The sequence below is a fragment of the Staurois parvus genome, unplaced genomic scaffold (genome assembly GCF_062004578.1).
Source record: "Staurois parvus isolate SC_StPar_1 unplaced genomic scaffold, SC_StPar_1.0 ptg000860l, whole genome shotgun sequence".
NCBI classification, from domain to species: Eukaryota; Metazoa; Chordata; class Amphibia; order Anura; family Ranidae; genus Staurois; species Staurois parvus.
In genome coordinates, this window is record NW_028318656.1 from 3239378 (window position 1) to 3263191 (window position 23814).

At 45.8% G+C, this 23814-nt stretch overlaps 1 protein-coding gene across 1 annotated transcript; it reads right to left on the reverse strand.

Moving 5' to 3' along the window:
• Positions 1-9558: 9558 nt before the first annotated feature.
• LOC149443322 (adhesion G protein-coupled receptor F3-like) lies at positions 9559-23699 on the reverse strand. The gene is made up of 5 exons (XM_089655660.1): positions 22386-23699; positions 21761-21802; positions 19409-19462; positions 15480-15521; positions 9559-13572 (listed from the first exon to the last, which is right to left on the reverse strand). The coding sequence occupies exons 1-4, from the start codon at positions 23694-23696 to the stop codon at positions 15495-15497; spliced, it is 1434 nt and encodes a 477-aa protein (XP_089511786.1). The 5' UTR covers positions 23697-23699; the 3' UTR covers positions 9559-13572; positions 15480-15494.
• Between the last annotated feature and the right edge of the window lie 115 nt (positions 23700-23814).

Consider the following 23814-nt stretch of genomic DNA (forward strand, 5'->3'; position numbering starts at 1 on the left):
TTCCCGTGCAGCCTTTTGAGAAACAGGTCCAAGAAGACAGTGGGACCATTCTCAAAGCACTTGGCTTTCTCCTCCTTCCCGAGCAGCCTTTTGAGACACACAGGTCCAAGAAGACTGTGGGACCATTCTCAAAGCACTTGGCTTTCTCCTCCTTCCCGTGCAGCCTTTTGAGACACACAGGTCCAAGAAGACTGTGGGACCATTCTCAAAGCACTTGGCTGTCTCCTCCTTCCCGTGCAGCCTTTTGAGACACACAGGTCCAAGAAGACTGTGGGACCATTCTCAAAGCACTTGGCTTTCTCCTCCTTCCCGTGCAGCCTTTTGAGAAACAGGTCCAAAAAGACAGTGGGACCATTCTCAAAGCACTTGGCTTTCTCCTCCTTCCCGTGCAGCCTTTTGAGACACACAGGTCCAAGAAGACTGTGGGACCATTCTCAAAGCACTTGGCTTTCTCCTCCTTCCCGTGCAGCCTTTTGAGACACACAGGTCCAAGAAGACTGTGGGACCATTCTCAAAGCACTTGGCTTTCTCCTCCTTCCCGTGCAGCCTTTTGAGAAACAGGTCCAAGAAGACAGTGGGACCATTCTCAAAGCACTTGGCTTTCTCCTCCTTCCCGAGCAGCCTTTTGAGACACACAGGTCCAAGAAGACTGTGGGACCATTCTCAAAGCACTTGGCTTTCTCCTCCTTCCCGTGCAGCCTTTTGAGAAACAGGTCCAAGAAGACAGTGGGACCATTCTCAAAGCACTTGGCTTTCTCCTCCTTCCCGTGCAGCCTTTTGAGACACACAGGTCCAAGAAGACTGTGGGACCATTCTCAAAGCACTTGGCTTTCTCCTCCTTCCCGTGCAGCCTTTTGAGACACACAGGTCCAAGAAGACTGTGGGACCATTCTCAAAGCACTTGGCTTTCTCCTCCTTCCCGTGCAGCCTTTTGAGACACACAGGTCCAAGAAGACTGTGGGACCATTCTCAAAGCACTTGGCTTTCTCCTCCTTCCCGTGCAGCCTTTTGAGACACACAGGTCCAAGAAGACTGTGGGACCATTCTCAAAGCACTTGGCTTTCTCCTCCTTCCCGTGCAGCCTTTTGAGACACACAGGTCCAAGAAGACTGTGGGACCATTCTCAAAGCACTTGGCTTTCTCCTCCTTCCCGTGCAGCCTTTTGAGAAACAGGTCCAAGAAGACAGTGGGACCATTCTCAAAGCACTTGGCTTTCTCCTCCTTCCCGTGCAGCCTTTTGAGACACACAGGTCCAAGAAGACTGTGGGACCATTCTCAAAGCACTTGGCTTTCTCCTCCTTCCCGTGCAGCCTTTTGAGACACACAGGTCCAAGAAGACTGTGGGACCATTCTCAAAGCACTTGGCTTTCTCCTCCTTCCCGTGCAGCCTTTTGAGACACACAGGTCCAAGAAGACTGTGGGACCATTCTCAAAGCACTTGGCTTTCTTCTCCTTCCCGTGCAGCCTTTTGAGACACACAGGTCCAAGAAGACTATGGGACCATTCTCAAAGCACTTGGCTTTCTCCTCCTTCCCACTGCAGCCTTTTGAGACACACAGGTCCAGGAAGACTGTGGGACCATTCTCAAAGCACTTGGCTTTCTCCTCCTTCCCCGTGCAGCCTTTTGAGACACACAGGTCCAAGAAGACTGTGGGACCATTCTCAAAGCACTTGGCTTTCTCCTCCTTCCCGTGCAGCCTTTTGAGAAACAGGTCCAAGAAGACAGTGGGACCATTCTCAAAGCACTTGGCTTTCTCCTCCTTCCCGTGCAGCCTTTTGAGACACACAGGTCCAAGAAGACTGTGGGACCATTCTCAAAGCACTTGGCTTTCTCCTCCTTCCCGTGCAGCCTTTTGAGACACACAGGTCCAAGAAGACTGTGGGACCATTCTCAAAGCACTTGGCTTTCTCCTCCTTCCCGTGCAGCCTTTTGAGACACACAGGTCCAAGAAGACTGTGGGACCATTCTCAAAGCACTTGGCTTTCTTCTCCTTCCCGTGCAGCCTTTTGAGACACACAGGTCCAAGAAGACTATGGGACCATTCTCAAAGCACTTGGCTTTCTCCTCCTTCCCACTGCAGCCTTTTGAGACACACAGGTCCAGGAAGACTGTGGGACCATTCTCAAAGCACTTGGCTTTCTCCTCCTTCCCCGTGCAGCCTTTTGAGACACACAGGTCCAAGAAGACTGTGGGACCATTCTCAAAGCACAACAGGGCTCGAGCATGTACAGTAGGACCTAAGTTGTACCGAAGATACTGACATCTGCACCCAAAGTTGAGGACATTGCTGGATTCCTGGACAGGTAAGTGCCCTTATATTAAAAGTCAGCAGCTATAGTATTTGTAACTGCTGAATTTTAATTTAATTTTAATTAATACTCTAACCCTTTTGTAAAACAAATCTTAACCCCTGAACACAGTTTTGCAACTTTGATATGTGTTAGTACATATCATCGCAACTACTTAGTGTATGCGGGTAAATTATACCCCTTTTTTCAGGACAAATTGGCCTTTTATTTGGTAATTAATGGTAATAGATATCTCCCAGGTTTTTGTTTTATCAAAGGTATACTGGTACAAATTAGCAAAAAAAATGTTTTTTTAAATTTAATTGTATATTTCTTGTTCTTACCACAAGCTACCACCAAAGAACAACTGAAAACAAATTCTCATACTCTTGCCAATCAAAATGATACTGCCTATGTGTATAATATTTGCTGTTTGTACCCCTTGTAGAGCCCAGAAACAATAGTGCACATTTTGATTTTTTTTATCCTACCTAAAACACACTTCCACTAACATTAAATGACACTTATACTAAATTAAAAACTGTTTTGGGAAGGGGCCTGAGCATGGTGCCGTGAGCCAGGGTCTCAGGAGAGCTCCGAACTCCGATGTCTGAAGCAGAACTGCCTGGACTGCCTTGCTGGATGTAAAAATCCCTCGGACCTACCTTGTGGGTCTCGATGAACGAGAGCAGAGCGGGGAAGATTTCAATCTCCCCCCACAGTCGAGACAAGACGCTTGACTGAACTGACAGATTCCCCGCCCAGATCACCCGCCATCCATCCATAAGGAGCCAGAAAGTTATACTTTTAAGGATCTGGTGAGTTGCCGTGGACAACGGCTTAATAGCTATACCAATATTTGCTACATTGCTTTGTTGTTGCAGTAGGAGACTGGACACTGGTGAGGGAGGACTGGGCAGGTAGAAGAAGGTGCTGGGTGTTCTCAGTAGGTTAAGTGTGACTATACCCTATATCTACGTGAAAAGTCCATATAATACAGTATGAGGAGCAGAACAACCAAAGGAGGAGGGGTTAAGACCCCTCAGTCGAATACTAAATCTAGTTCAATCAAGAGATACTTGCCAACACAAGAAAAGAGCCCTGAGAGTCAAGGTCCGGGGAATCAAAAGGAAATAAAGAGGAAGTCGGATTGGGAACAATCTAGACCAGTGGTTCTCAACCTTCCTAATGCCGCGACCCCTTAATACAGTTCCTCATGTTGTGGTGACCCCAACCATAAAATTATTTTCGTTGCTACTTCATAAGTGTAATTTTGCAGTGGGAGGAGTAGTGCCACGTCATTGGTGTCAGTGGGAGGAATAGTGTCCCATCACTGATGTCAATGGGAGGAATAGTGCCCCATCATTGGTATCAGTGGTAGGAATAGTGCCCCATCATTGGTGTCAGTGGTAGGAATAGTGCCCCATCATTGGTGTCAGTGGGAGGAATAGTGCCCCATCATAGGTGTCAGTGGGGGGAATAGTGCCCCATCATAGGTGTCAGTGGGGGGAATAGTGCCCATCATTGGTGTCAGTGGGAGGAATAGTGCCCCGTCATTGGTGTCAGTGGGAGGAATAGTGCCCCGTCATTGGTGTCAGTGGGAGAAATAGTGCCCCGTCATTGGTGTCAGTGGGAGGAATAGTGCCCCGTCATTGGTGTCAGTGGGAGGAATAGTGCCACGTCATTGGTGTCAGTGGGAGGAATAGTGCCCCATCATAGGTGTCAGTGGGGGGAATAGTGCCCCATCATAGGTGTCAGTGGGGGGAATAGTGCCCATCATTGGTGTCAGTGGGAGGAATAGTGCCCCGTCATTGGTGTCAGTGGGAGGAATAGTGCCCCGTCATTGGTGTCAGTGGGAGAAATAGTGCCCCGTCATTGGTGTCAGTGGGAGGAATAGTGCCCCGTCATTGGTGTCAGTGGGAGGAATAGTGCCACGTCATTGGTGTCAGTGGGAGGAATAGTGCCCATCATAGGTGTCAGTGGGGGGAATAGTGCCCCATCATTGGTGTCAGTGGGGGGAATAGTGCCCCATCATAGGTGTAAGTGGGGGAATAGTGCCCCATCATAGGTGTCAGTGGAAGGAATAGTGCCCCATCATTGGTGTCAGTGAGAGGAATAGTGCCTCATAATTGGTGTCAGTGGGAGGAATAGTGCCCCATCATTGGTGTCCGTGGGAGGAATAGTGCCCCATCATTGGTGTCAGTGGGAGGAATGGTGCCCCATCATTGGTGTCAGTGGGAGGAATAGAGCCCCATCATTGGTGTCAGTGGGAGGAATAGTGCCCCATCATTGGTGTCAGTGGGAGGAATAGTGCCCCATCATTGGTGTCAGTGGGGGGAATAGTGCCCCATCATTGGTGTCAGTGGGAGGAAAAGTGTCCCATCACTGGTGTCAGTGGGAGGAAAAGTGTCCCATCACTGGTGTCAGTGGGAGGAAAAGTGTCCCATCACTGGTGTCAGTGGGAGGAAAAGTGCCCCAACATTGGTATCAGTGGGAGGAATAGTGCCCCATCATTGGTGTCAGTGGGAGGAATAGCGGCCCCATCGTTGGTATCAGGGGGAGGAATAATGCCCCAACGTTGGTGTCAGTGGGAGGAATAGTGCCCCATCGTTGGTGTCAGTGGGAGGAATAGTGCCCCATCGTTGGTGTCAGTGGGGGAGGAATAGTGCCCCATCGTTGGTGTCAGTGGGGGGAGGAATAGTGCCCCATCGTAGGTGTCAGTGGGGGGAGGAATAGTGCCCCATCGTTGGTGTCAGTGGGGGGAGGAATAGTGCCCCATCGTTGGTGTCAGTGGGGGGAGGAATAGTGCCCCATCGTTGGTGTCAGTGGGGGGAGGAATAGTGCCCCATTGTTGGTGTCAGTGGGGGGAGGAATAGTGCCCCATCGTTGGTGTCAGTGGGGGGAGGAATAGTGCCCCATCGTTGGTGTCAGTGGGGGGAGGAATCGTGCCTCATCTTTGGTGTCAGTGGGAGGAATATTGCCCCATCGTTGGTATTAGTGACACCAATGATGGGGCACTATTCCTCCCACTGACACCAATGATACTTACCTTGCTGACCCCTGCTCCAGCCTGGGCTCGCTCGCTCCCTCCCTCCCTTTCCCATGGTACAGACACTTACCTGTCAGCTGTCTTCCTCCTCTTCACTCGCTCGATCTTCGCGGTGCCGCTCGGCTCCTCCTCTCCAAGCTCCACCTCCTCGCCGGTGATTGGCCGCCTGTGTGCCTCTCCTGAGCTACAGTTCCGGCGGCCAATCACCGGCGAGGATTGATCCCGAGGGTGTGTCCAGATGACAGGGGCGGCATGTCATCCCGCCCCCACACCTGGAGACGGATAGAGCAGCGGTGTCTCGGTTCCTAAGACCATCGGAAATATGTGTTTTCTGATGGTCTTAGGCGACCCCTGTGAAAGAGTCGTTCGACCCCCAAAGGGGTCGCGACCCCCAGGTTGAGAACCGCTGATCTAGACTGTCATTTGGAATTCAGGATGGAGACCAGCCAAATGAATCTTTAAATAATGAAAGTATAATAGAACATAATATGACGGGCCAACAGGGAGCGTTATCTCAAATGCCTGCTAAAAATGAGATGGTACAAATGTTTGCAAAACTAGAATGCTCCATAAAAAATGAAATGGCGGTGATTCATAAGGACCTGGGTAGAATTCTGGCTAGAGTTGAAGAAATAGAGGGAAAAATGGAGGCCCAAGCGCAGGAGATTATAAAATTGTCAAAGGAAGTAGAAGAGATGGAAAAATAACAGAGGAAGTTATTTTATAAAGCGGAGGATCAAGAGAATAGAGAAAGGAGAAACAATGTGAGGATCTGGGGCCTACCAGAGGATACCAGAGAAAAAGACCTACCAGGAAAAATAAAAAGTGTACTTAAACCCTTGTTATGTAGATCAGGCACAGACCCATTAAAATTGGAGAGAGAATTAGATTCCCTCCGGGTATTGTGTCAGAGTCTCCAAGAGATGTGATTGTGCGTTTTCATAATTACGAAGAAAGAGAGAGAATATGGAAAAAATTGCGGGAGAGTCCTGAAATAAAACTTGGAGAAATGAACTTGCAGATTTTTGCGGACATAGCTCCGGAGACTTTGTCTAGAAGAAGAGTTTTGAAACAGTTACTAGATCAGATGAAAGAAAAAGGAGTTCGGTATAACTGGGGGTTCCCGGCATGTCTGATCGGGTGGAGAAATGGGAGGTCCGCAAGAATGAGATTCCCAGAGGACTTAAGAGACTTTTGTGAAAAATTTGAATTTCAGTTTGTAGATATAGGGGGATGGTCAGAGGGGAATGCCGAAAGGATGAAGGATGATTAGAACCGAGAAATGGCAGCACGTTAAGAATAGGAAAAAGTAGCTGAAGGTGGGAGGATGTGGGGCCCAAGGAGGGGGGGTGGGGGGGGGGGAGAAGAGGGGAGGATTTAGAGAGGAGGGGATGAGAAAGTGACCCCCTTTCTTTCTTTTTTTTTTCTTTTCCTCCAATCCCATCTCTCCCTCCGCCCATTGCTCCTACGGGCCCTCATCTGATTCACAAGAAGAATTATGGGTAAGAATTATTTACAGTAATGGTGGGCGCCTGGAGCTCCCCAGGGTCTCGAAATAGCTGAAAGAAGGGAGAAGTCCCTATGTCGAGAACAGGGGGTCCAGAGTGGTGCTTATGCTCAGAGTCATACCCCAAAATAGGAATCGCCAGTGGGGGGGGGGTCCCACGTCAGATTCTAGGGTATTATATAGACCAAGAGGGTTTTAGGGGAGGAATAGGGAGGGGAGGGAGGAGGGATTGGGGAGGTGGGAGGGATGGTTGGGGGGTGTGGGGGGAGGGGGGAATTGGGGGGAGGGTGGTTGTCCATGAGTCAAATAGCTATGGTTCCCCTACCTATCAGTGGACATGTAGATGTAAGAGAGCAATAGATATTAGACATGAGTCTGATTAGCATTTTGAAATATAATGTGAAAGGTCTTAATTCTCCGGCTAAAAGACATACAGTAAGATACTTAGGGAAGTGTACCAACACTCTATAGATGTGGACTTCCTACAGGAGACACATCTTTCATGTTAGACCAACATTAAGTTATACTCGAGGTACTACCCAACATGGTACTATGCGGATTCACCAATAAAGAGGGCCAAGGGAGTGGCAATAGGATTCACAAAAAATATACATTTTGAGGTTGAGGAAAAATAGGTGGATCCAGAGGGCCGGTATTTAGGATTAAGAGGGAAATTGCAGGGGCAAAGATATACATCGGTAAATATCTACTGCCCAAATAAGAACCCAGAGGACTTCCTTCTAAATCTAATGGGGAAAAGTAAGGAATTAAAGAGAGATAGTCTAATCATGGCAGGAGACTTTAATTTTTTGGATCCACGGATGGATACGTCTTCGGGTGTGCAGAATGAGGGAGGGAAAAAATTAAGAAAGCTGAAAAAAGAATGATATCAAAACCAATTAATAGATAATTGCAGAGTAAAACATCCCAGAGATAGAGATTATACCTTCTTCTCTTCTGCTCACAGATCGTATTCATGATTGGATTATGTATTAATAGAGCACAGGCATTTGGAAGGTTTGGTGAAATCTAACATAGAGGTTATGACCATATCTGATCATGCTCCTGTCTGTCAGGGCAGGGGCCGAGGGACGGACAGGCAGGCCTAACAATGTAATGCACTGGCTGACGACAACCACCACCCACAGACCGAAGTCCCTCAGGGCGCGGAGTCTAAGTCCCACGCTGCCCTTCACCAGGGCCCCTGATGGTGGGGATGGACTTGACGCAGCCAGGAACCAGGTCGCGGCCCCCGAGACACCTCAGCTGCGGTAATGGCCGCCGCCAATGGCGTGTAGATGGTGGAAAAGACAAAAGAGTAGTCAGACAGGCCGGGTCAACAACAACGGGACAAAACGGTACAGGACAGCAGATGAGAATCACAGGTCACGAGCCGGGTTCAGCAACAGAGGGTCAGATCAAAGGAGAACGCAAAGAATAGTCGAGTCACAAGCCGAGTCAGATTCCAGGAGAGTCACGAGAGTCAGAACAGAGTAATAGCAACACAAAGACACAAGACACAAGTGCAAAGAGCATGTGCGGACCTCAGGCTTATATGTCATCAGCCACACCCCTCTGGGGGATGGACCTCAGAGACCTGAAGGCATAAAAGGATTCCCACCATACTCAGCAGAAATCCAAGATGGACGCCAGCACATGGAGTAACATAACCTCAGGGAAAAGGTAGGACCTTGACACTGTCACGGCGAGACTACAATTGGGAGGAAAGGGAAATAAGAGGGTCACGTGGAGATTAAATTAGACACTTATGCAGGACCCTGATATAGAAAAGAAGCTTAGGGAACAGTTAGAGCTATTTATTCTTATGAATGAAACAAAGGAATTATCAGAGGTGACTATATGGGAGACTCATAAGGTCCATATGAAGGGAATTTTGATAGTTGCAGGAACAAAAAAAAGAGACCAAGAGAGGAAGTTAAAAGGGTAATTGAAGAATTACATAAATTAGAAATGGCACATAAAATAAAGAAGGACTCAGATTTATATGGGAAGATTATTCTTAAAAGAGAAGAACTGAAGGATCTAACTGAACAGGAAACAAGGAAAGTTTTTAACAGAGTCTCAAAGCAGAGATACCAGTGGGGGACTAGGCCAGGAAAATTTATGATGAAGAGACTGAAGGAAAAGAAATCAAAAAATTATATGGAAAAAATTAAAGATGAAACTGGGGAGCTGGTGTACTCCACCACTGGCGATATGCCAATGTGTTTCATAAGTTCTATAGCAAACTGTATAAGGTGAACCCCATAAATTTAAAAGCCACAGAAGAAGAGATGAGGAAGAGATGAGGAAGAGAAGGCAAGAATTTTTAATTGCAACAGATTTAACGAAAATTGCAAAAGAGAATTTAATATCCCTAGAATGAGCTATCTCCCAAGATGAAATTATATCGGCTCTGAAGAACACAACGGGGGGGATTTGATTTGAGAATACTCTGATGAGTTTGCATACTGTGATATGATCTACGTAGTTTTTTTTATATACCTCAACACTGTTTCTTTTTACAGAATAAAATTCTGTTGTTCAGACACCTCCCAATTTGTCCTTTCGAAACAGTCCTCCAACCGTGAAAGGGACTTGTCTGGTCAAGTTTTATTATTCTATATTCTGGGGCTATTCTACACCTAATGGGAGGGTACACCAGTGTTGCCAACCTACCAAACTGAAATTCATTGACATGACACCCAAAACATACTGGCACAGCTACGTTTTTAATGTAATTTCCAAAAGTTACACAATTACAATTTTAAGTACAAATTTCAGTATTTAAGCTACAAATAAGCACAATATGCTATCAGCAATGTAATTTGTAAATTATTTTGGCCCCACAGAGACATTAATTTCCCCCCACAGAGACACCAGTTTGTTTACCCCCACAGAGAGACTACTGTGTTTGTGCCCCCACAGAGAGACTACTTTATTTTACCCCCACAGAAAGACTACTTTGCTTTCCCCCCACAGAGAAACTACTTTGTTTTATCCCCACAGAGAGACTACTTTGCTTTCCCCCCACAGAGAAACTACTTTGTTTTATCCCCACAGAGGGACCACTGTGTTTTTGCCCCCACAGAGAGACTACTGTGTTTTTGCCCCCACAGAGAGACTACTTTGCTTTCCCCTTCAGAGAAACTACTTTGTTTTACCCCCACAGAGAGACCACTTTGTTTTACCCCCACAGAGAGACCACTTTGTTTTACCCCCACAGAGAGACCACTGTGTTTTTGCACCCACAGAGAGACTGATTTGCACCCTAGAGAGACCACTTTGTTTTGCCCCCACAGAGAGACCACTTTGTTTTTGACCCCACACAGAGGGGTTGATTTGCACCCTAGAGAGACCACTTTGTTTTTCCCCTACAGAGAGACCACTTTGTTTTACCCCCACAGAGAGACCACTGTGTTTTTTCCCCCACAGAGACACCGATTTGCGCCATAGAGAGACCACTTTGTTTTGCCCCCTCAGCACAGAGAGACTGCTTTTTCCCCAGAGAGAGATACTGTTTTGCCCCCACAGCAAGAAGAGCAAGAGACCAGCACATGAGCGAGTCCCTGAGCCTCACATTCATGTGCGTGTGCATCATTGTCTCCAGCACTGCTTATAACTTTACATTACATACAGGCCTGTCCACCCGAGGCCAAGCGGGGCTCCAATGCAGCTGCTCCATTGAGACAAGTCCATCTGGCACTTCCTGGGCTGAGTTTTTATAGCGGTTGGCACCGCGGCAGCCGAGCACACAATCATCAATGGTCTTGGACTTGGGCAGCTCTGGAATTGCGCATGAGCAGTTTCAAGCCGAGCCATCTCTACAATTTCCACTGGCACATTTCTCCTGTTACTGACATTTACGGGCAGGAGAAAAGTGCCAGGTTTTGACTGGCTGTCCATAAAATAACAGGAGGTTGGGAACACTGAAGTACACTGGAATAGGAAATAGAGAGAGATAGAACTGACTGACCCAAACAGCACAATGGAATAGCTCTGTAGGCTTTGTGACAGTACAAGGTTCCTTCACTGTGTAAGTGGTCAGCAAAAGGACACAGGGTTTGCACTTTTGCTGAGTGCAGGACTAGGGAGTAGATGTTCTGAATGGAGAAAACTGCTTTTGCAGCTTTCTCCAGGTTTTGGTAGTCCTGGAAGGGGCTCCCTAGTTTGGAGATTCCATAGTACCTTGGGTGGGACGGAATCTCCAACCCAGTGTCCGGGTTTTGTGGAGGAACAGCAGGGTGTGTGCCCAGGTGCACACAGCCCTCATATTGGAGGTTTAGGAATACCTCAGGGCTCCACCCAAGAGAGACAGGAGGTCTCCTACAGGAGTCAGGGAGGCTGCAGGTGGAAGCTGGAGTATGAATGTCTGCAAGAGACCAAGTTAAGGACCTGAGGACTAGGCTACAGGAGCTGTGTGCATCCTAGAAGCTTGGGGCTGTATGCATTAAGGAGCTCAAGGCTGTGTGTGTTAAGGAGCTCTAAGTTGTGTGCCTGGAAGAGCTGGTGGTTGGAAGGACCAGTGTCTATAGCAGCAGTGCTGCTGAAGAGTATACAGGTGGGCTAGTATTTTCATTTGGACCGTGTACACTTTTCTGGAGAAAACCCCAGTGTGGGAAACCTTTTATTGGACTTTTGTTTTTGCCTTTTCCTTTTAATAAAAGTGGGCTACCAAGCCCTGAAATATAGCTCCTGACTGGCATGAACTCACTTGCAAACGCAGCTACTGCTGAGCTAAACATCCCCCATGTTACAGCTTGCTTAATGTTGGAATAAAACTTATCCAACATGTTTTCTCTTCTAGTAGCACACTTCACAAACTGAAAGTTGTGGGGGCACGGATTTTACATTCGCTTGCTTCAAATCTCCAGCAAGAACCCCATCAGGATAAACGTGTTGAGATTTGCTTATCACTTTTCATAATGTGACCAAAGCCATTGCAATGTTTGCATCTGGCGGTATATTAACTACGGGAATAACTGCAACTGTGAATTCTCTTGGTATGCAAATCAGTCTGCACTTAACCAACAAGTTCTAAATCTGGAGAGCAGTAGTTATCTAAAACTTTACTGTCTGTACACCAATCATTAAGAACATAAACAGAGACCCCCTCCTCTACTCTTTCCTGAATTAATGTTCGCATCATAAGAATAAATGTTTTGCCCGGAATTTGCATGATAGTGTCAGGCACAAGAGGATGAAGTCAAGCTTCAGTTTATACTGTATAATTAAACAGCAGTTCTGAGTCAAAATGTCAGTAGCTACAGGTGGTTCATTTTAGGCACTATGGATCATTAAAAGAATACTTGGTAATGGAGGTGTGCTTGTCTCCTGATCCTAGCCAGCAAACACCTCTCTTCTGTTTCCTCTCTCACCATTTCCTACACCCTGGTGGAAGGCATGTGAAAGATGAAGCATGTGAAGAAAACATGGACCAAAAAAAGACATGGAAGGAGAAGGCATGGGAAGGAGGAAGACATGAATCAAAAGAAAACATGGAAGGAGAAGTCATAGAAAGGCGGAATACATGCAAAGGAGGAAGACATGGCAAAGAGGAAGGCATGGGCAGGAGGAAGGCAAAGGTTAAAGGAAGGAATGGGAATGAGGAAGCCATGGGAAGGAGGAAAACATGGGATGAAAGAACATATGGGAGGTTAAAAGCATGGGGAGGAGGAAGACATGGATAGAGGGAAGACATGGGAAGGAGGAAGACATGGATAGAGGGAAGGCATGGGGAGGAGGAAGACATGGATCGAAAGAAGACATGGAAGTAGAAGTAATAGCAAGGAGGAAGACATGCAAAGGAGAAAGACATTGGAAGGAGGAAGACATTGGAAGGAGGAAGACATTGGAAGGAGGAAGGCAAGGGAAGAAGGAAGGCAAAGGTTGAAGGAAGGAATGGGAACGAGGAAGTCATGGGAAGGAGGAAAACATGGGATGAAAGAACATATGGAAGGTGATAAGCATGGGGAGGAGGAAGACATGGATAGAGGGAAGGCATGGGAAGGAGGAAGACAAGGGTAGAAGGAAGGAATGGGAACGAGAGAACTATTAGAAGAAGGAAAACTTGGGATGAAAAAACATATGGAGAGGTGAAAAGCATGGGCAGGAGGAAGACATGGATAGAGGAATCTCATAGGAAGGAGGAAGACATGGAAGCAGGAAAGCATTGGAAGAAGGAGCACATGGAAAGACGAAAGGTATGGGATGGAAGAAGAGAAGATATGGAGAGGTGAAAAGCACGGGGAGGAGGAATTCATGGGAAGGAGTACGAGGAAAATATACAGAAGGTGAGGAAGAAGAAAGGGATAGAGAAGGAAGTGAGGTCTAGTGAGGAGTTAAAAAGGAGGGCAGTTGCCCCATAGAGTAACTGTACTTGGCTGAAGATTTAAAAGCTTTGTTATTGGTACTATACTGAGGTACCTGAGATCTGTAAATATATTTTACACATTTATGTGAAGAGTTGTATTGTTCACTCTAAGTAACATAAGAATATCTCTCAAGATTTTGTTCTTGGTTAATTTATCCCAGTAGTCCAGAAATGGCCCTGGAAATTATAAAAGGCATTTATTTGCAAAATCCTTGGGATATCAGTAAATATTTTCCTTTTTTTTTCACTCAGTTGTTACTTGTTGCTCCATATATTCACGATTGTATTATATTTGCTGCAGTCTCCTGGGGATATCTGTATGACAGGCAGTGCAGTCAGGATTCCTATAGACAACTAGAAGGAAAAAAAGGCAGGTTAAAATGTACTATTTGATTTTATGAATACCTACATTTGTTACTTTTTTCTGTCGCTTTAAAAGGAATAGTCTATAAAGCTATCAGACCATGTTTTAACACAAACCTGTGCTTTGCTGATGCCTAAAAAAGCAACAGGTTCTTTAATTCCTTCCTATCCAGCTTCACCCAGTCACCTTTCCTTTATTCCTCCACTGCTCCATCCAGCTGTTAACAGTGAAGAAAGATAGCCCTGTGTAAGCTCTAAGTCGATTAAACTGGAGCTTACACAAGGCTGAGGACGCTTTCTGTCCCCATGTAACAATGCTGGCCAATCACTGAGCACCAACACTGTCCCATGAGAAGGGGATGGGAAGGGGGGGTCACATGTTTCTCCATTTCTCCATACCAAGATGTATCTGGAATTTACTCTACACGCTAAATGAGAAGCAGGTGGGGGAAGGAGGCTACTGCCATTGCTGACCTACTTTTGAGAATGCTAGTTTCCTGGCTTTTTTCTACAAAACATTCAGTCACTGACCAAGACCAAGTAGGCTGATTGAGACCGTTAAAGACAATTCTTATCTACTTTAAATTACTGACCAAAAATAGCAGCCAGGCATCTAGCATTTTCACAGTAAAAGTCCAGTATTGGCAGGTGCTATATTTCTCTCAAAGCAACTGAAGCCAGGATCCTGGCATCATATTTTTCAGCTGGCGATCATCTTTCCAGTAAAAGTCATCCGAGCAACTTTACAGCGGCCTGATCACTTTTACAGGGGTCAGAAGGGGCCCCCTCCTGCCACCGTTCCTGCACGGAGTAGCCAAGGACCATTCAGCCCAGCAGTCAGATCGGCTGCCTACAGGGGAGATGGAGGAACATCCATTCCACAATCTCCTCTGTGACTAAAGAAGCTTGAAGTGGTAAGGATTTTGTCACATGATGGCTTTCCTTGGTTGGAACAACCAGAGAAGCATCTGATCAAACACATCTGATCTCCCCTTCCCTTTGAATGGCAGGGAGATATTGGGGGGTCTCATAGACACCTGGGGGTTTATTTACTAAAGCTGGAGAGTCCAAAATCAGACTCCCTTCTGCATAGAAACCAATCAGCTTCTAACCTCAGCTTGTTCAATGAAGCTTTGGCAATGAAACCTGGAAGCTGATTGGTTTCTATGCAGAAGGGAGTCTGATTTTGGACTCTCCAGTTTTAGTAAATAAACCCCCTGATGTCTCAAAAAAAAGAATAACTGTCACTGCCCGAAGATATCACAAGGGGCTTGCTCACCGCTTGTGATAGCAATAACATTACATGAACACAAATATTAAAAAGTGTAAAAAAATGTAAATATAATAAATAAAAGTAATAAAAATAAATTAAAAGCACATGTAAACTGCAATTGCACCATACTTGTGGTATCACCATGAACTTCTGAGTGACAGCAATGTTTCTAGTGATGTAGCTCACAGTCAACTCTAAATCGATAACCTTTAGAGGTTTTTAAAGTGTTGCCTATCAACAGTTTTAGGTACCATAGTTTGTTACCATTTCACATGTGTACAATTTAAATCTTGACATGTTTGGTGTCTATTTACTCGACAAACCATCATATTTTATATTTTACAAAATAAATGGGTATTATACTGTGTTTGTGTACAGTAAAATAATTTAAGTGAATTTTTGCATTTGATAAATGGCTGCACAAATATCATGTGACATAACAAAATTTCAACAGCCATAATTTTATTCTCCATGGTCTCTTCTCTCAGAAAATATGGAATGTTTGGGGGGCTCTAAGCAATTGTCTACCAAAAAGATGCTAATTTTAACATGTAAGCGAAAAATGAAAACAATTGTTCTGTTAGGCGAGTGGTTAAAGATGTAAAATCGATCAAGCATTACACACCGTATATAAGTGGCTTCAGGTAGTGCTGGTCATTGTTTCTCCCTTAAAAAAGAAAAATCAGTTATCGGTCAACAAAACATATAATGAGTGTATGGATAGCAAGCCCCATTTGGTGGTACTAACCCCTTAACATGTTGCTGTACAGATTTTAACCACTTGGCTACAGGGCACTTATACCCCCTTCCTGCCCAGGCCAATTTTAAGCTTTCAGTGCTGTCGCACTTTGAACGACAATTGCGCGGTCATGCAACACTGACATTTTTATGAGACAGATAGAGCTTTCTTTTGGTGGTATTTAATCACCTCGGGGTTTTTTATTTTTTGCTAAACAAAGCAAAACCAACTGAAAATTTTGAAAATAAAAGTTTTTTCTTTGTTTCTGTTATAAAATTTTGTAAATAAGTGATTTTTCTCCTTCACTGATGTGCGCTAATGAGGCTGCAGTGATGGGCACTGATGGGCAGCACTGATGGGAACTGATGAGGAGGAATTGGTAGGTGGCACTGATGGGCATTGACAGGCATCACTGATGGGCACTGAAAGGCAGCACTAATATATGGCACTGATAGGCGGCACTGGCTGGCACTGTTAGGTGGCACTGACTGGCACTGTTGGGTGGCACTGACTGGCACTGTTAGGCGGCACTGATTGGCAGCACTGATAGTCGGCACTGACTGGCATTGATAGGTGGCACTGACTGTCACTGATAGTTGGCACTGAAAGGCAGCACAGATGGGCACTGATATGTGGCATTGATGTGCACTGGTAGGCACTGATATGTGGCACTGATGGGCACTGGCAGGTGGCATTGATGGACACTGACAGGTGGCACTGATGGGGCTACACTCATCATCAGGGCACTCTGATGATCAGTGCCCTGATGATCTGTGTACATGTCCCCTCTGAATAATGCTGATTACCGGCTCTCCTCTCCTCTGTCAGCGTGACAGCTCATGAGGAGAGAAATGCCGACAGCCGTGATTGGACACAGCTGATCACATGACAGAGCTGACATCTTCGGTGTCCCTGGGACACAGCACACCAATGATCACAGCGCTGTGTGCCTCCAGTGGTGGAGGAGTATGTCATCTTCCCAGAACGAGAGAACCGCCTTGCGCCCCTCATTTTCTTGGCGGACGGGAGGTGGTTAATTAAGAAAAAAAACTATCATTCAATACTTTTATTTTGTTTCCAAAGGTTAGGTCAAAGATCCTACCCAGATGTAGCACCATCCTAGCGTGGGATGATAGGCAAATTAAATTTTTGGCTTTTTTTGTGGTCTAGGGAGAGTGATTGTTTGTTCTGGTCTTTTCAGAGTTTCACGGGCTGGGAGTTTGATTGCTTTCCCTGCCACTGGAAGAAGCATTCTGAACGTAGGAAGGGAGATTTAAATGACCAGCCTGAATATTTATCATGGCCTGGCCAATCTCTGGAGAGGAGTGTCCAGAAGGCGGCTGGGAGGTGATAAGTAGTCTGACGCTCTGGAGAGATTATTCTCTCTCTCCAGGAGGCTTCCAAGCCTTTGGGAGGGCTTCTCTGAGGTAACCTGTGGACTGTGTAGCTGAGGACCTGAAGTGATCTGCTAAGGAGCTAGTTGCGAGACTTCACCATAAGTTATCGGGTCTGGAGAAGGATTGTCTCCCTCAGTGGACTATGTCCAAAGGAAGCTAAAAGGTGTGCAGCTATCCTGAGGACTTGTGAGTAATGACCCTGAACTGATTCCTAGTGACTGTGTGCTTTTGGGATATAAGTGTCAGAGGTAGCTTGGACTGAGACTCTAATGTAGGGGGGCGCTCTGCTAACTCTAATGTAAGGGTCATGTAAGGGGAGTGTGGGTTGGGGGGCGGATCCCCTGTGAGTGCAGGGGGGGGGTCGGGCCTGTCAGGTAGGATCTGGTCAGGAATGGCAGTGTGCATCCTGCTATACGGGGTTGGTCAGGCCAGGAGATGCTGGTGGAGGGCCCTGTACAGGAAGGTCACAGTGGAGATGGGACACATACTCCGCTACCAGCCTGGCATCAGATCCTCTCCACGTGCACCATGTGAAGCAGCTACTACAGTACAGGTGAGAGATGGGAGGACTGGTGCTTCCTAAGGTGTTTGTGATCAGAGTGACACTGCCCCCAACTGTCCCGCTGCCCCTTTCCTGTGATGCTGCCTTCCACTTGTCCTGCTACCCCCTGTGACACTCCCTCATCTCTTGCTGCCCCCTCCTGTCCCGCTGCCTTTCTTTAGTCTTGCTGCCCCCCATCTATCCCCCTCATGTCCTGCTGCCTCCTCCTGTCCTGCTGCCCCCTCTTGCTCCACTGCCCCCCACCTGTCCCGCATCCCCCCACCTGGAGCTTAGAGGTGGAGGACGTGGGATGGAGGGGATGTGACTGCAGGAGGAGGAGGATGTGAGATGGAGGAGATGGGACTGCAGGTGGAGGACATGGGATGGAGGAGATGGGACTGGAGGAGAAGGAGGACAGGGGATGGAGGAGATGGGATTGTAGGAGAAGGACATGGGATGGAGGAGAAGGGCCTGGAGGTGGACATGGGATGGAGGAGATGGGACTGCAGGAGGAGGAGGACATGGGATAGAGGAGATAGGATTGGAATTTTGAGGAGGACATGGGATGAATGAGATGGGACTGGAGGAGGAGAAAAACATGGGATAGAAGAGGAGGAGGACATGGGATGAAGGAGATGGAACTGGAGGAGAAGAAGGACGTGGGATTGAGGAGATAGAAATGAAGGAAGAAAAGGACATGGGATGGAGGAGATGGGTCTGCAGGAGGAGGACATCGGATGGAGGAGATGGGACTGGAGGAGGACATGGGATGGAGAAGGAGGATGACATGGGATGAGATTCGGTGGGAGGGCCAGTGTGTGGATTTGGTGGCATGGCCAGTGGGCGGGTCAGGCCCGGGGGGAAGGCCCAGGCCTAAAGCTGTGTAAGGGGCCCTAAAATTTCTGATGGCTGCCCTGTGCGGTACTCCACTCCGCTGTCACTGTGACAACTGCCCACTCTGTACACCCGTTGTCACAATTCAAAAACCGCAGGGAGTTCTGTAATTAATGAACTACAACTACCTTCAACTATTGAGGCAGACAGCTTGTAGTTCTCAATGAACTACAAGGGTGCTGGTAGGCACGCTCGTAGTTCATTGATCTTCCTGGACTTTAGTAACTGCCTGCTCATATTGGAATTATAGGCAGACAGCTCTGCTAGCAGTTCACATGAGCATGACATTGCAGTCGCAATCTGCTGATTGTGGGTGCAATGCTTTACAATTGTTTGTTGGGTGCAATTTTTTATCTGCAAATAAAACTGAATTTTATAAGGTAAATTTGGCTTTTAATTAGTGTTTATAAACTCCATTATTCCTTTCTTTCAATAGCATTTTTGGTCTTGCTGTTTTTGTTTGTTTTTTTTTTAAATACCTAATAATTTTACAATTGCATTTGTTTATTTCTCTAGCACCAAATGTAAAAAAAAAAATGCTTTGTACCAGAAACATGATCCTAGTGTCTTTCATAAAAGGGACAACATCGAGAAGAAAATTTGTAAACCTTAATTTGATTTTTAACCCACAAATCTGTACTTGGAATTGTATTTAACCCTTATCCTTAATCCTAACCATTGTCTTTATTTACTTCTTTATTTCTTCCCTACGATTTTTTTTTTCTGTACCATTTTAAATTCATGTTAGTTTTTGTAGCACAAAATTATAGAGCTTTGGAATCCTTGCCTTGGGTGCCAGTGGACCTTATCCCAACACTGCAATGATGTGCTATTGATGATTCTTAGTGATTGATAATAAAGTCTGCCGAGAGTTCATTTGTTTTCACTTTAACAATACCATTCAATTGTGATAATCTCCATAGAACATAGTAAGAAGCAATGGGATCTGCTGTTAAAAGGTTCAGGTTTGTGATCTTCCTTACCAGACTGTTTGAGTTGGAGTTTTTCTGGAAAACGTCTTTTAGCGCTTCAATCACCTAAAATATGAAATGGAATTTTTTTTTTAGATTTATATACAGTATATTACAATAACATATTTCATTCATTATCCCTCTCCATTTCTTCTTCATTCTCTTCCCCAACCTCTGATCCTTCCCTCCTATCCTCTATCCTTCCCTTTTCACTTCTCCTATCCTCTCTTCCCTCCTCCTCCAGTCTTCTCCCTTCTGTTCTTTTATTTTCTGGGTCTCTTCTCCCTTCCCTTCTTTTTTCCTCCTGTGCTGTCCTTCACACCCTGTAGGCAATGTAGGGTTTGGACACTATGGTCGCACCAAGTCCACTGGGCAGTGCCCTAGTCAATGGATAAGAGGACCCTGGCTTGACTGACACAGGGTCTGAAGTGACCACCATGGAGTACTTCTACGCTAAAGGAGTCAAGAATAGAGACCAACTGGAACCCTCTTGGCTGTCCCTAAATGCTGCAAACAACCTGCCTTCTTAGTGGAAGGCATCACCTGGATGAAGATACAAATAGAAGACCAGGTGGGAGTCGTGGTCACTTGCTGCCCAGTGAGCTCAGCAGTACCCATTGTCCTGGGCATGAACATGGACTTGCCCCACTTGCTGGCCAGGTTTGAGCATTCAGGCTGGCAGGCAAGAAGTCCCCTTTAAATGGGACCTGTCTTCCCTCAAACTGGAGCCTCCATTCCCGTGAGGTATGGAGACGCTAGCCCAGTCCCATAGCTGTGGAGAGTTCAGAGGTCTCACCCCAATGAGTTAATAGCTGCGCTGAGTCCATGGACTCTTTGGAGGACTTAGCCCCCAGTTCAGATGTAGGGGATGATGCTAACATCAGCCTCCAGAGGCTTTGGAGTCCCCAGTAGAAGACGAGGGCTCTGATTGTGATAGCACAGAAGCGGGTGATGTTCGCTGTCCATTTTGATCTAACCGTGGACAACTTCCACCAAAGTATTCTAATTTTGTTGTTTGAATTTTTTCTTGTATTAGTAACTGTTTTAATGCTGCTTTTATAACGTTCTGTGTTTTTTGTTTGATGCCAAGGATAAAGAAGGGGGAGTGTAGGCAGGTGCAGTCTTCAGTATCCACTGCAGTTGGTTTTCCTCTGCAATGCAACTGGAGAAGGAATTCAGGAGAAACTGGGTTTCCCTGTGCCCCTGACGCAGCATTCCGGTTGGATATGCTGGATCCAGGTGACTCTGGTGGCCATCTTGGATCATGCAGAGTCTTTTTAAGTCCCTGCCCCTGAGTTTTGGCACACTTTATGCAAGTGACTAGTGTAGGGACAGGATACCCATCTGTCAAAGACAGCACTAGCAATAAGGAGAGTTTCCGGTAGGGAAGGGAAAGAGTACTGTGTCTCCCTCTTCAGGACATCACTCCTCATGACAGGTGCTGTCTGCAGCTTGGATCCAAAGACCGCTGACTCTGTTCTAACTGTTGTAAGTGTCCTGGTTGAGTGGGCACCCCTGCTGGGCCTGTTTGTTCTGTTTGACAAGTTCTTCAATACATCATATTTGGCAAATCGGAGCTCTGTGTGCTGTGCACCGAAGGAACAACCCTTTTAATATCATCCTCCTTCCCTCCCCTCTTCTTTCCTTCCCTCTCTTCCACTTTTCTCTCCTATCTGTTTATCTTCTTGCTTCCCTGTGTTTTTTCTTACCTCCCCTCTTCTGTTTTCTTCTCTCTTCTCATCCATTTGTCCTCTCTCTTGTTCTCTATGCTCTTCATCTCCCTTCTTCTCTCTTCCTGTTCTCTCCTCTGTTCCTTTTTCTCTCCTCCTGTCCTACCCTTCTCTATTCTTTCCTCCTGTCCTGTCCACCTACTCATCTCATTTCCTCTACCCCACCCCTTCTTTTCTCCTCTTGTTCTCCACTCCTTTCTTCTTTCCTCTTGTCTTCTTCTCCCCTTCCTTCTACTGCTCACCCTGTGCTCTTCTCCCCTCCCTTCTTGTCTTCTTCTCTCTCTTGATCTCCAATACCTAGAATCACTAGTTATCTCACTTGGAAAGTGGAAAGGGTGGGCTATGCAATAAACCTTCACTTTTCCTTAAGAATAAAAAAGTACATGCTTATTCCACACTGGCTTTATGAAGGGGGTAGGGTGTCCAGAAGGATCCACTAAAAAATAGAATTCCATGCAGAACGATCATATTTTAGGCACAGTACAACATTTTCCCACCAGATGGAAACTGTAATTATGCTTCTTCCGGGTTTCTCAATACAGTTGCACCTACTGGCGAAATCTGGTACTGCAGCACATCTCCATTGAAAATACAGTATATCCATGGTGTTGTATTTTGCAAACGTATTACTAACCTTTTTATCCAGGAGACACCCAAACAGTAGAAGGAAAAAGCCCTAAGGAATACAAATAATAACACTGTATTATTATGTTATGTTACATTACATTGTATGAGTTGACATTTTCCTATATTTGGCACACTGTCTTTCGAAAAAAATTTTAAGCACCTGGCTAAATAAAATGTGGGAGCTGTCAGTGGTGGGCTTCACTATTTTATGGGTTAATGATCTGAAAAAAATGTAACTAGTAAAAGGGAGGGCAAAACAAGAAGTAGCGCTTAGACCTGTTAGTAGGTACCGCCACATGCCTTGGAATTGTTGTAACAGTCAATGGTCAGATGCACCTTACTGTAGGTCTGATCCTCACACTGAAGTTTGGCTGATGGACCAAGAAGCATATAAAAAGCATTTGGTGGGATTTGTTAGGGGCACCACCACTGACCCTACCCCCTCCCATTTCTTTGCTGAAGTTTTCTTTAAAGTCAGATTTACACTACGCTTTCTGTTAATGCAGTACATGTATGTGCATTACGGCACATTGCTTTAGGCAGACATCTATGACTTGGATAGAATCTGTAGGGCCTGTCCTGTAACATTATACATATTTAAATGACAAAAGCAAACCTTTCTGGATGATTACCTGTAGGGGGTTGAGCAAGGCAAATAGGTAGTGCAAAAACACAGTCTTTGGGTATATGTACAATGGGATCCCAAGAGCCCAAGTCAATCCAAACTGTGGGGTGCAGAACAAAACCGCTTTCACCAGCTTCCCAACCACCTCGTCATCCTCGCTTTTCCCCTTAGAGACTGACGACTTCAAGATTATTGCAATCACAACCACCATGATGAGAATATTTCCACCCATAATTATAATGGCAGGGATGGCGAACAGCAGAAAGGCACCATGTTTGTTATCCAACCAGCAGGCATGGCTCATCAGGTACCTATTAGGATAATACACCACAAAAGTGCCCCCGGCTATAGCAATTGGACAGCCATATCCAAGTATGACAGAAAGGTACAAAAATTCTCTTTTGGTAATGTGATGGAAGACGAAGAGTAACCGGCACACCAAGAATAGGCCCTGCACCAACGTCCAGGAAAAGAAGGCCAACAATGAAAAATGAGTAACGAACGTGAGTACTTTGCACAAAAAACGATGTGATGCGATGTCAAAGAGGCTGGACGCCAAGAAAAAGACATTGCTGATTAGCAGAAACACAGCTATATGAATAATGCAAATGTGTCTGTACAAAGCAACCGAGCTCTTGGATTGTTTCAGAAGAAAGACTTCTATGGCGATGCAATTGATAAGAGACCCTATGGAGATAGGAAGCAGAATCTTCGTGAGAGTATCCAAGAACACAGGGTTCTGGTTTTCTTCTGGTATATAGCCCGCCATAAGAACTGAGAAGGAGGTCAGGTGATTACAGGCACAGGAGGTACTGCCATTGATAACTGTAGTATTACAACCCTCCGATGACCATTTGTTTGTACTTAAATTCCAAAACGCGCATAGTGCAGATTCATTACACGTGTTGTTGTTACATGTGAAGTCCATATAAATATTCAGAGAGTGGTCACCCATGTTATCTACTATGGCCACATTGGTCCATATAGAACTGGCCAATGAATAAGACAGGCCATCAGAACTGTCATACGAGATGTTAAAGCTGCCAGGTTTTGGTGAATAGATCATGGATAGTATATTAATGACATTCCCAGAAGACTTATTACTGTTCTCCATCGACAGGAACACAGTGGCCCCAGACAAAAGCTCTAGATAGGTATCCTCCTTGAGGTCATCAGGACTGAAGACAGTACAGGAAAAGTCAATACCATTAGATAAAATTTGGAAGGGCTCAGATGTAACCTTCATTGCTGGAAAGATGTTCTCAATGCTTTGTATCAACTGTACGTTTAGATCTGGCGTGCCTACGTAGTCTATCATATGAGTGATAATGGTAACAGTTTGCTGCAAGAAAATAAAGTTAATCATAAATGTTCAGCATTCTTTAAGAATAGAATTTCTAAGCTTTTAAAACTGTTTATACATAAATAGATAGAGT

Excerpts from the sequence above, each read along its gene's own strand:
- LOC149443322 (XM_089655660.1), bottom strand. The coding sequence starts at position 23,696 with ATGATAGACTACGTAGGCACGCCAGATCTAAACGTACAGTTGATACAA. Across the intron at positions 21,803-22,385 it reads CCTTGCTCAACCCCCTACAG|GGCTTTTTCCTTCTACTGTT; the intron begins GTAATCATCCAG and ends TGTATTCCTTAG. Across the intron at positions 15,522-19,408 it reads ACTCCAACTCAAACAGTCTG|GGAGAAACAATGACCAGCAC; the intron begins GTAAGGAAGATC and ends TTCTTTTTTAAG.